Below are 13,412 nucleotides of genomic sequence, written 5' to 3' on the forward strand. Positions count from 1 at the left end.
CAAAATGTTTTTGAAATACAGATGTGTATAGAACTTTTTTATCTAGGGGTGGTTCTTCTAGATTGAAATCTCCATCAAAAATTAAGGAAAGGAAAAAAGTCATCTTCCATCCTTTATGGGTGGTGTCTAATACCCCTCAGTAGAGGAAACAGAACTCAAAGGGAAGCCAGCTAAGTATTTGATGTGTGTTATGCTTTATCCCCACAATAGGCCTGTGAGATAGGTGCTATTATAATCCCTATTTTACGAATGAAACTGAGGTTAAACAAGTTGCTTGAAGTTTATATAGCCAGTAAGTAGAGCCAGGTTTCAACCCATAGAGTCTTGATTCTCACCGATTTCTCTAGCCAACTACATTTTTCCTTATTTGGTCTCCTCTTGGGATCTCCCCAACTGCCTTTGCCTCAGAAGCTTTCTTCATAGTGGTCCCATCATTATTCGCTTCTTTTTACATGGAAATCATGCATCTATATATATATAAAGTAAAACAGAAACAAATGCTGACATTTTCCTTTTAATTCACATTTCAAGTTTTCTAATTTGAGCAGTTCCATCTGTCCTCTAGAAAGGGAAATCTTACATTAATAAAAAAAAAAAGAAAAGAAAAGAAAACTCAGATTGTATACAAAGAAACTCTTTCCTCTGCCTGTTCTTGGAATTATTCTTCCTCATGGAGGCTAGCGTCTTTAAAAGCCTACTACTGAATGATATGTATTCTTGTAGCATTAGAGAGCGGGGCTTCTTGGGCCTTTCAAGATGAACCACAGGATAGCTAATCCTCCTCAGTTTACTCTCTTCTTAGGCCAGTCTCTGTAAGACATAGCCTTTCTTGAGCTTTTTTGAAATATGTTGTTTATCCATCATCCTTTTAAAGGTTTCAAATAGAAGGCAGTGTGCTCACATTAGACATTAAATGCCAACGTGAAAAGTAAAGTTTCATAGATAAGATCATTGGAATTGGTATGTTTAAAGCCTCCTTGAAAATAATGTTCTTGCTTCATGAACTGGTGTTTTCTTTTTGTATGCTTCATGTAGATGAATGGACAGAGGTGGAGAGAAAACGAGGTATGCTATCTCCGGGCTGCATGTGTTCAGTGTGCATCCACAGGTTCACTCAGGCCTTTATCAGCAGGGCTTAAAATGGGACCGCTCGAAACATTTCAAAGTCAAAGTAAGAAAATAGGCATGAGTTTGTCTTTAGCTGAGATATTGGTTATACATTTGAATCTTTTACTTAAGAGGAAGAAATACAGCATGTTAAGATGAAAACTAAGCAAACTCTGACCAAAAAGCCACACTATACTTGAGGGATATGTCTCCTTTTCTCAGTTCCAAGCTTTGCTGGGACAGCTGGGGCAATAGCCATACTTTGGGGTATGTCATCCTATTTGGTAGTCCTTAAAACAACTTTGTTTTGTCATGTAACCAAAGAATTGTGCTTCAACATGAGTGACCCTCCCTGAGCCATTCTCCTGAGCTCACAGAGCAACCGAGAAAAATCGAAGCATGTAACTGCATGGCTGCCAGGACTGTGGGCAGAAGGCATGACATCATGCATGCAGTGTGGCCTCATCATGCAAAAGCTTCAGTTTCCCCTTACCTACTGCAAGCAGGAAACCTGAAAAAGTTGTCAACTCCTCAGAATAAAGCCTTAGACTTTCTCAGCCTTTAAATAAATCTCAGGTACCTTCTGTCATTTGACATTTGGGTGTGGTGTGTGCCTATCATCAGCCATCCTCCTCAATATTTTAAATGCTCTCACCACACCAAGTATGCTGGGAAGACAACCTGTATAATATTTAAGAGGCCAGGTGCAGTGGCTCACACCTGTAATCCCAGCACTTTGGGAATCTGAGGCAGGAGGATCACTTGAGGTCAGGAGTTTGAGGCCAGCCTGGCCAACATGGTGAAACCCTGTCTCTACTAAAAATACAAAAATTAGCTGGGCATGGTGGTGGGCGCTTATAATCCCAGCTACTTGGGAGACTGAGGCAGGAGAATCACTTGAACCTGGGAGGCAGAGGTTGCAGTGAGCCGAGATCATGCCACTGCACTCCAGCCTGGGCGACAGAGCGAGACTCCACTTCAAAAATAATAATAATAATAATATTTAAAAGCACAGGCATTAAATCAAACAGACCTAATTCTAATTTCAGCTCCATCACCAGCTGTGTGACCTTGGACTTTAAACTCTCTGATTCAGTTTTCCTCCTTAATAGAATGAGGATAATATAAAACGATAAGTGGTCCGGCAGGAAAAAAAAAAAATGAGGATAATAATTCAGAGTTGTCTTGGAGTTTAAATGAGATAATGCATATAAAGTTCTAAGCCCAGTGCCTGGGACATAGAGAGGATTGAAACATGGTAACTATTCAGGAGGGTTTCCTAGCCTCTCTCTAAATTCTTGGCTCCAAATTTCATATTCCCATAAACAAGTCAATTTAGAGCAGAGGTAATTGGTAAAAACTTGATTGCTTTCATCAAGATAATTATTTCATCAGACCAGGCTCGAAGAAAAGCCCAATTGAAGTACTTGGTACACTTTATTACATTTCACAACCATCCTTTGACACTTCTTGAGCAATTTTTGACCCGTCCCTCCCTTGATGCATAGCAGAATTTCAGGTATGAAGTGTGGATTTTGAGAGCTTTTCATATACATAATTGAATCATTGAAATTTATTTTAACATAAATGTTCAAAAGTAATGAACAGAAACTGGCTTCATAATCTGAACCCAAGACTAGAAGCTTGCTATGTTGAGAACCCAATTACCAACTTTCTGAGGCTCCTGTGAAAAATCCCTTCCCTCCCCTGCCTTAGCCTCCTTTTTTTTTTTTTTTTTTTCTCTTTTTTGTGACGGAGTTTCGCTCTTGTTGCCCAGGCTGGAGTGCAATGGAGCGATCCCAGCTCACTACAACCTCCGCTCCCAGGTTCAAGCAAGTCTCCTGCCTCAGCCTCCTGAGTAGCTGAGATTACAGGCATTTACAGGCATGAGCCACCATGCCTGGCTCATTTTGTATTTTTAGTAGAGATGAGGTTTCTCCATGTTGGTCATGGCTGGTCTTGAACTCCCAGCCTCAGGTGATCCACCCACCTCGGCCTCCCAAAGTGCTGGGATTACAGGAGTGAGCCACGGCGCCCGGCCCCCCTTAGCCTCTTCCTATTGAAATCCGGCTCCTAGTATATTCCGGCCTCGTGAAAAGTATGCAGAACTCATTTGCATGCCAAAAACCAACACTTAGACTAATGGGCGGGTCTGATTAAAACTATTTCTTCAGGGATGTTAGGATGAAGGGAAAAAAATAAAAAACAAATTACTTTTTTGTTGTTGTTGTTGTTGTTTTTTTTGAGCTGGAGTCTCGCTCTGTCACCCAGGCTGGAGTTCAGTGGCGCGATCTCGGTTCACTGCAAGCTCCGCCTCCCGGGTTCATGCCATTCTCCTGCCTCAGCCTCCCGGTAGCTGGGACTGCAGGCGCCCACCATCACGCCCGGCTAATTTTTTGTATTTTTTTTTAGTGGAGACGGGGTTTCACAGCGTTAGCCAGGATGGTCTCGATCTCCTGACTTCGTGATCCGCCCGCCTCGGCCTCCCAAAGTGCTGGGATTACAGGGGTGAGCCACCGCGCCCGTACACTAACTAATTTTTTTTTTCTTTTTTCTTTTTTTTTTTTTTTTATTGATCATTCTTGGGTGTTTCTCGCAGAGGGGGATCTGGCAGGGTCACAGGACAATAGTGGAGGGAAGGTCAGCAGATAAACAAGTGAACAAAGGTCTCTGGTTTTCCTAGGCAGAGGACCCTGCGGCCCTCCGCAGTGTTTGTGTTCCTGGGTACTTGAGATTAGGGAGTGGTGATGACTCTTAACGAGCATGCTGCCTTCAAGCATCTGTTTAACAAAGCACATCTTGCACCACCCTTAATCCATTCAACCCTGAGTGGACACAGCACATGTTTCAGAGAGCACAGGGTTGGGGGCAAGGTCACAGATCAACATGATCCCAAGGCAGAAGAATTTTTCTTAGCACAGAACAAAATGAAAAGTCTCCCATGTCTACCTCTTTCTACACAGACACGGCAACCATCAGATTTCTCAATCTTTTCGCCACCTTTCCCCCTTCTTTCTATTCCACAAAACCGCCATTGTCATCATGGCCCGTTCTCAATGAGCTGTTGGGTACACCTCCCAGACGGGGTGGTGGCCGGGCAGAGGGGCTCCTCACTTCCCAGTAGGGGCGGCCGGGCAGAGGCGCCCCTCACCTCCCGGACGAGGCGGCTGGCCGGGTGGGGGGCTGACCCCCCCACCTCCCTCCCGGACGGGGCGGCTGGCCGGGCGGGGGGCTGACCCCCCCACCTCCCTCCCGGACGGGGCGGCTGGCTGGGCGGGGGGCTGACCCCCCCACCTCCCTCCCGGACGGGGCGGCTGGCCGGGCAGAGGGGCTCCTCACTTCCCAGTAGGGGCGGCCAGGCAGAGGCGCCCCTCACCACCCGGACGGGGTTTCACAGCGTTAGCCAGGATGGTCTCGATCTCCTGACTTCGTGATCCGCCCGCCTCGGCCTCCCAAAGTGCTGGGATTACAGGCGTGAGCCACCGCGCCCGTACACTAATTAAATTTTTTAAAAAAACTATTTCTCAGGTTTAACCTAAAGATGATGTGCTGCTTCTCTAGGGCCAGGATAACATCTCCTTCCTCTTTGTGCCTGTGGTGTTTATTTCACTGTCTGGTACCTAATAGGTCTGCCTCAACCAAGGGCTGGGTGAAGCAAATTGTAAGACAAAAACATGTTAACGTGTGCCTCCATCTTATTTCCAAAGAGTGAAACGAGAAGAGGGAGCCCTAGGTGTCGTGGCCCAACCATTAAACTGCCATTTCCTCTTTGGGGGCATTTGTACTCACTGCTCTGCCCACAAGGACAGACCCTGCCATCCTCTTCCCAGCAGGTGAACTGTCTGGATGCTGGCGCCAGGAGCCGTGGTGCTCCAGAGCTTCTTCACTTCCCACAGGGAAAGACTTCATTTTGCTTTTCACTTTGCCCGAGTAGCTAACAATCACCTTGGGGTATTCTTTCGTCCAGAACTGATTTATCTGGGTGTAAGCTATTTCCCTAGCTCCTAATAAGGGCTCAAAGACCCCAGAGAAATGACTCAGCACCTAGGTGAATAGCAGCCCTTTGTAAGCATTAACCTAACCAGAGTTGATGTGATGCTTCAACTTGAATTCTTCTTTGGCACTCCTCCTCCCTGGCTTACGTAAGTCTGTGGAAAATTCTTCATATTCTCTCTTTTGAGGACTTATGTGTGGCTTTTCAGTTATGCCTGTTTCCTTGCAAATGCTACATTTTATGTAGGCTATGGTAAGAAAAAGGTTAGAAAACCCAGTTCATTGCAGGTTCTTTCTTGTTTCAGTCCAATGGAGGTGGTCAGGCATGAGGCAAACCTGACAGAGTTCTATGTCTCTCCGAGCTGTCCACGGTGGGGAAATGTTAGGGCACATCAAGGGCAAGCTGGGATGGTTTGAAATTGTCAGATGTCAGGGACACCCTGTGTTGGTAATGGATTTGGTTCTCCCTCACTGAGTAATAGGATCAAGTCTAGAGTAAAATCTAAAGGTCAAGTGTGAGTTTAGCATTTCTGTATGGAGCCACAGTCAGTTCATTTGTGTCACTGGGGGTGTGTGTGTTGGGGATGTATCCCCTCTCCCCTCCCCCTGTAGCTCTTCCATTTAAGATTTAAGTACAACCAGCCCTCAGCTCCCCCTTCCCCCATAAAATGTGTTGAAATGCTTTAAAATGTGGGCCTGAGCCCTCCGGGTACTTCTGTCAATTACTTACAGGTTGAGAGTGCCTAAAATAATCACTTCACTGCTCTACCTTGCCTCTGCTCTAAAGAGACATGGCCACAGGCAGTCATCTGGAGTGTCCTTTGTGTTCAGCAAAAGAAGGAGGAATTTCTATATTTCAATAATAACCACTCATGTTTAATAAGTGATTTTGTATAATTATTTTAAGTAACCCAGTTTTCTTTCAAATTTGAATTTCTATAAGTGTATGTTCTCAGTATCCACATATGCTCACATTTAGGCCAGGATAACTGGTTTAATTAAGGATAATCTATGTTCAACCATACCTCTTCCTATTTCTCATACCTGAGGGTTTTCTTGGCCCTTAACTAGTGATATTTCATTTCAGTAGTGCAAAATATCTAGATGAACGAAGATCTAAAACTATAGACACTTTAGTTTGTACACTTCTTTCTCACCAGAGGGAAATTTTCCATTTGAACAGCAGTGTGAGATATAGCACTACACTGTAGTATCAAGATTATAGATCAAATGTGGAAATTAAGGCATTCAAAAATGGTGCTATTCAAAGTACATGTCTTATAGCAACATTACAAGTGTTTTAATCTCTAACCAGTGGGTAGACTTGTCTATTTTCAGGAGGTGTTATTAAGAGTCAATTACCATTGTTGGTCCCATTTTTATAATATTTAATTTTAAGTAAAAATGTTTAGATTTGCTTTTAAAAATTATAGGAATTTTTATTTTTATTTTATTTTATTTTTTTAGACAGGATCTCCTTCTGTTGCCTAGGCTGCAGTACAGTAGCACAATCAGAGCTCACTGCAGCATTGAATTCCTGGGCTCAAGTGATCCTCCTGCCTCAGCTTCCAGGCCCGCCACCACACCCAGCTAATTGCTTTCAATTTTTTGTAGAGACAGGGTCTAACTATGTTGCCCAGGCTGGTCTCAAACTCCTGGCATCAAGTGATCCTCCAGCCTTGGCCTCCCAGAGCGCTGGGATTATAGGCGTGAGCCACCACACCCAGCCAGTAATCTTTTTTAAAGAAAGAAGAAATATTCCCCTTATCATCAAGTGAGATAATATTTATATAAGGAGTTTATAATCTCTGAAGCACAACACATTAGTGCCTTGTCTTCATTTATATCTTCCCTGAAATGGTGTCATAAAGCACTCTCAGAGCCCTGCTTTCTACCGGGACACCTGTGTGGTCCCCTCAGGGAGCTGATCTCACCAAGCATACAGCATCCCAATTCTGTACTGTACACGCTCAGCTCCTGTACCTGTACACAAAGAGCATTTCAGGATAGGCTTGCTTCAGTACTTTGCTCAGCTGTGTTCTCTCTTGTCTCTGCAGTTCTGAATGACATCATCTCCACCATGTTCAATAGAAAGTTTATGGAGGAATTATTCAAGCCTCAAGAGCTCTACTCCAAGAAGGCCCTGAGGACTGTCTATGAGCGCCTGGCTCATGCCTCCATTATGAAACTGAACCAGGCCAGCATGGATAAGGTGAGCAGACAGCTGCCTTTGTCATCTTGGTTGCATTTTTTGTACCTTTTGTGGATGATCATAGACTGGGGTCACATGAGATGATGTATGCAATGGTTCCTTGCAAGAAACAGGCATGTGTAAATACTAGTAGTTGTTGAGTTTCAGAGTGGGAAAGACCTCAGAAATCATCCACAACAACCCCTCTGTTGTTTATGTCATTCCACCTGCCCAAAGAGAGTGCTGGGTTTTATTTGTTTGATTTGTTTGGGTGTTTTTTTGTTTTTGAGATGGGGTCTCACTCTGTTGTCCAGGCTGGAGTGCAGTGGTACAATCATAGCTCACTGCAGCCTTGATCTCCCAGGCTCGAGCAATTCTTCTGCCTCAGACTCCCAAGTAGCTGGGACTACAGGCACATGCCATCACACTGGCTAATTTTTTTTTTTTTTTTTTTTTTTTGAGATGGAGTTTCGCTCTTGTTGCCCAGGCTGGAGTGCAATGGCGTGATCTTGGCTCACCACAACCTCCGCCTCCCGGGTTCAAGCGATTCTCCTGCCTCAGCCTCTCAGGTAGCTGGGATTACAGGCATGCGCCACCACGCCAGGCTAATTTTGTATTTTTAGTAAAGACAGGTTTTCTCCATGTTGGTCAGGCTGGTTGCGAACCCCCAACCTCAGGTGATCCACCCGCCTTGGCCTCCCAAAGTGCTGGGATTACTGGCATGAGCCACCGCGCCTGGCCACACTAGCTAATTTTTAAATTTTTGTAGAAATGGGGTCTCACTTTGTTGCCGAGGCTGGTCTGGAACTCCTGGGCTCAAGTGATCCTCCTGCCTCAGTCTCCCAAAGTGCTAGGATTACAGGTGTGGGCCACTGTACCCAGACAAGAGTGCTGGCTTTCATGCCCATATTTATGAACCCCAGGAATACATGCCTTAACACAATAAAAGCACTCAACCCTGACTGGGCATGGTGGTTCACACCTGTAATCCTAGCACTGGGAGGCCGAGACAGGCGGATCACTTGATGTCAGGAGTTCGAGACCAGTCTGGCCAACATGGTGAAACCTCATCTCTACTAAAATTACAAAAATTAGCTGGGTGTGGTGGCATGCACCTGTAATCCCAGCTACTCAGGAGGCTGAGGCAGGAGAATCACTTGAACCCAGGAGGCGGAGGTTGCAGTGAGATGAGATCACACCACTACACCCCAGCCTGGGCGACAGAGTAGGACTTCATCTCAAAAATAAATAAGTAAAATAAAAAAACAATTTTTTAAAAGCACTCAACCCCAAAATTTTAATTCTGCCTCATTCTTCACAAATCTCAGCTCTGCAATGTAGAAACCAGATATTTTTTAGAGCAAGTTCAAAAACAGTCTTTACTCATAATGTGAACATATCTATTTCTTTGGGAAACAAAGTATTGGGATGCTGTGATTTTTTAAATAATAATTCCTTCAAGAATATATCTGCCTCTGAATAATAATGATAATAATAATAATAATAATAATAATTCCACATAAATAAATGGCAGAGGACAGACAAGTCTGTTTAGAAGAATTCCAAATGATTTATGTAGATACTCTGCCCTCAGGGAGGGAGAGTGTAACTCCCCCTCCTTAGGTGGGGGCTGCACTTTAAAGAGTACAGTATGGAAAGGAGGGAAGAAATAATTAGCTTTACAGTAGAGAAACTTGATAAACTACCCCAGCCGGATGATCAAGGTAACATCAACGGTGATGAGTCATGTTGCCAATATGTACCCTGACATGATGTGATGAAAATGGAACTTCACCTCTGTGGTCTTCCTCCCCGAAACTCCAAACCCCAGACTAACCATAAGAAAAACATCACACAAATACTGTTGGTTGGTCATGCTTACAAAATACCTGACCAGTACTCAAAACTATCAAGGTCACCAAAGTCAAGGAGAGTCAGAGAATCTGTCCAGCCAAGAGGAGCCCAAGGACACAGGACAGCGGAATAGAATGTGGTGTCCTGGATGGGATTTCAGAACAGAAATAGGATGTCAGGGGGAAACTAATGAAATCTTTAAAGTTTGGTCTTTAGTTAATGTAAAATATAATAATAATTCCTTTACAACTTCTCCCACCATGTGAAAGAGGACTACCAGGCACAGTGTCTTGCAGCTCTAATATCAGTGCTTTGGGATTGAGGCCAGGAGTTCAATACCAGCTTGGGCAACACAGCAAGACCAAATCTCTACAAAAAAATTTTAAAAGACCAGGTGTAATGGCGTATGCCTGTAATCCCAGCACTTTGGGAGGCCAAGGCAGGAGGATCGCTTGAGCCCAGGAGTTCAAGACCAGCCTTGGCAACATAGCAAGACCCTGTCTCTAAAAAAATAGAGAGAGGGCCGGGCGCGGTGGCTCACGCCTGTAATCCCAGCACTTTGGGAGGCTGAGGCGGGTGGATCACGAGGTCAAGAGATCGAGACCATCCTGGCTAACATGGTGAAATCCCGTCTCTACTAAAAATACAAAAAAAAAAAAAAATTAGCCCGGTGTGGTGGTGGGCGCCTGTAGTCCCAGCTACTCGGGAGGCTGAGGCAGGAGAATGGCGTGAACCTGGGAGGTGGAGCTTGCAGTGAGCTGAGATCATGCCACTGCACTCCAGCCTGGGGGACAGAGCAAGACTCCATCTCAAAAAAAAAAAAAAAAAAAATAGAGAGAGAGAGAGAAAGAAAAAATTTTAAAATCATGATGACTGATGGTGGGAGTTAGATTTGCAGAGTCAGCACTCACTTATTACTGGTACTTAGAAGACTCAGGGAGACAGACTGCCTTTAACTGGGCCCTCTTACCTCTTGCCACTTACCTTTGGAAAGTCACTTTAACTCGGCCAGGCGCGGTGGCTCATGCCTGTAATCCCAGGACTTTGGGAGGCCGAGGCAGGTGGATCACGAGGTCAAGAGATCGAGACCATCCTGGCCAACATGGTGAAACCCCGTCTCTACTAAAAATACAAAAAATTAGCTGGGCATGGTGGCAAGTGCCTGTAATCCCAGCTACTTGGGAGGCTGAGGCAGGAGAATTGCTTGAACCCGGGAGGCAGATGTTGCAGTGAGCCAAGATCGCGCCATTGCTCTCCAGCCTGGACAAAAAGAGCAAAACTCTGTCTCAAAACAAAAAAAAAAGTTCCTTTAACTCTCTGAGCCTTCATTTTCTCATCTGTAAAATGAGGATAATAAATGCTACTTCATCAATTATTAGGAGAATTAAGTGAGAAACATACATAGGCCTGGCATATAGCTGTTCAATAAATATTAATTATATTTTCAGTTCTGCTTGCTCTTCTCTCTCTGCCTTTAAAAAAGTTTAGAGACTGAGCACAGTAGCTCACACCTGTAATCCCAGCACTTTGAGAGGCCCAGGTGGAAGAATCACTTGAGCCTGGGAGTTCAAGACCAGCCTGGGCAACATAGCAAAAACCCATCTCTAATATTTTTTAACATATTAAAAAAAAACCATAGTGAGACCTCATCTCTACTAAAAATTAGAAGAACTAGCTGGGCACAGTGGCACACAACTGTAGTCCCAGCTACTCAGGAGGCTGAGACAGGAGGATAGCTTGAGCAGGGGAGGTTGAGGCTTCAGTGAGCTGTGTTCACGCCACTGTACTCCAGCCTGGGTAACAGAGTGAGACCCCCATGTCAAAGAAAAAAAAAAAAGAAAAGAAAAAGAAAAGAAAAGAAGAGGAAGTTTAAATTTCCATAGAGGAAGGACACAGAACTTAGAATTAAAAAAACTGAGTTTAAGCCTTAGCTCTACCAGTTACTAGCTGTGAGACCCAATTTACTGAATTACTCTGAACTGGCATTCCTTCATCTTATACCTGTTTTTATTCTTTATTTCTAGCATGGTTTCCTATATACGAGCATTTAATGTTCAACAATGATGGCAGAGTCTCAAATCTGTATCTCCAGTATTGTACTTTCCCAATCCCCATGCACACACACCAGCCTATTCCTGTTTTCTGGGGCTTGTTTTAATTTTTTTTTTTTTTTTTTTTTTTGAGACAAAGTCTCACTCTGTCACCCAGGCTAGAGTGCAGTGGCACTAACTCGGCTCACTGCAACCTCTGCCTCCCAGGTTCAAGCAATTCTCCTGTCTCAGCCTCCTGAGTAGCTGAGATTACAGGCACGCACCACCACACCCGGCTAATTTTTGTATTTTTAGTAGAGATGGGGTTTCACCATGTTGGCCAGGCTGGTCTCGAACTCCTGACCTCAGGTGATCCACCCACCTCGGCCTCCCAAAGTGCTGGGATAACAGGTGTGAGCCACTGCACCTGGCTAGCTATTCTGGTTGTATGCCACCTTCTAAGTGGAAATGTTTGGCTGCAGGTAGGAGAAATGGGATTGTGTAGCAGGGTCCTGGCAAGTGCCTTAGAATCTGATAGTCTTGAGGTCAAATATCATTCTGCATTTACCAGCAATGTGAAATTAGGCAAGTTTCCTCATTATTAAACTGGGCTAATACCTACCTCATAGAGTTCTTGTGAAGAATAAATGGGATCAAATGAGGTAATATATATACACGTGCTTGGCATGACACTCAGATGGTAGTTGTTTATTGTTTCAATCCTGCCCCAGACATGTCCTTAAGTTAACCGTCCATCTTCTCTCCTGGCTCCTCTGCTCCCACATCCCTCAGACGTCCTTTCCTCCATCAATAGCATCATCCCTCCCCACCTGCACTAGGCTGAAAAGGCTGCAGTCCTTCTGGACAACCCTGATCATCATCCCCCAAATCTAGGCAGTCACCACCTACTGACAGCTTTTCCTTCTAAATATCGCGTGATCTTCCTTTCCCTGACTTCTCCGTTCCCACTATCTTTTTTCCAGGCCTTAAGTCTGGATTGCTCCAACAACATTTCTTTCATTCATGCAATCAGTAGATATTTATTGTAATCTTTTTAGGAACCAGGTGCTAGCTACTCCCCCTAACTAGTCTCTCCTTTCTGTCACAGCTCATCATTGCCAGATCTCGTTCCGTCACCACTTTGATCATGTCAGCTCAGAAAACTTTAACCCCCTAACTTCTACTACATCTAGTCTAAATTATATTGTGTATCTCCCCAAAAACTTTATTCTATTTTTAATAATTCAGCTTTTATTTTATATTCAGGAGGTACATGCACAGGTTTGTTACATGGGTATATTGCGTGATCCTGAGGTCTGGGGTACAATTGAGCCCATCAGTCAGGTAGTCAGCATAGTACCCAATAGTTAGTTTTTCAGCCCTTGACCCCTACCTCCCTCCCTCCCTCCCCATTCTTGCAGTCCCCAGTTTCTATTGTTGCCATCTTTATTTGCCATACTTACCCAACTTTATTACCTGCCATCCCCAACACAAACTGTCCTCAGGCCATTCTCCTCTTTCTCCCAGAAAAATAACATACTCATTGCTGCCTCCAGGCCCTCACATGTACTGTTTCCCTCAACTGGAATGTCTTTCCTCTGCCCTCAGCCAATTTAAATCCTGCAGCTGCCTCGAGGGCTATATAAGGCCACTTGTGCCACAAAGCCTGCCTTCACCACTTTGGTCCCCACCAGTTCCTCCCTTCTGATCTTTCATGTATGGTCATACCACACCTATGTGGAGATGGCTTGTTGATATCCACATAGTTCATCATTTAAAATGATTCTTATAAAGTTGTAGAACTCTATACTTGCCACTTGCACACATATTGCCTCATTTATTGCTCTCAGCACCTCTGCAACATTGGGAAATTAGAGAGTATTTTTTTACAGATGAGAAAACTCAGGCCCAAAGAGGTTAAGAAACTTGGCCAAGGTTATACAATAAGTTAGGAGGAAAGGAGTACTTAAATTTGCATTTTCTTTCTCCAGATCCAGTGCTCACTTTGGGACTCCGCTGCTGCCAATATTATTTCAGACGTATCCCATTAACAATACACATCAGGTGACCAGAAATCCTGGTTTGCCCAGGAATGTGCTGGCTTACTCCTGTTTTCCTGGCTTAATTATTAAAAGCACCCGCTTTGACTCTCAGAAGTGTCTTGGTTTGGGTGATAAGTGATATGGTCCCCCGAGCTGTATGGCAAGCCCAGAGTTGGTTTTCAGTAAATGCTTGAC

At 44.3% G+C, this 13,412-nt stretch overlaps 1 protein-coding gene across 4 annotated transcripts in view; it reads left to right on the forward strand.

The window, feature by feature from the left end:
• Positions 1–13,412, forward strand: part of OSCP1 (organic solute carrier partner 1) — a 37,122-nt gene that overhangs the window by 6,478 nt on the left and 17,232 nt on the right. For 2 of the 4 annotated variants that reach the window (XM_003812595.5, XM_008965051.4), the window contains exons 2-3: positions 1,036–1,065; positions 7,158–7,312. In XM_003812595.5, coding sequence (XP_003812643.3) covers positions 1,036–1,065; positions 7,158–7,312 — 185 coding nt within the window. The remainder of the gene's footprint in view (positions 1–1,035; positions 1,066–7,157; positions 7,313–13,412) is intronic. The other 2 variants (XM_003812594.5, XM_008965053.4) reach the window with 1 other exon arrangement.

The sequence above is a fragment of the Pan paniscus genome, chromosome 1 (assembly GCF_029289425.2).
Source record: "Pan paniscus chromosome 1, NHGRI_mPanPan1-v2.0_pri, whole genome shotgun sequence".
NCBI classification, from domain to species: Eukaryota; Metazoa; Chordata; class Mammalia; order Primates; family Hominidae; genus Pan; species Pan paniscus.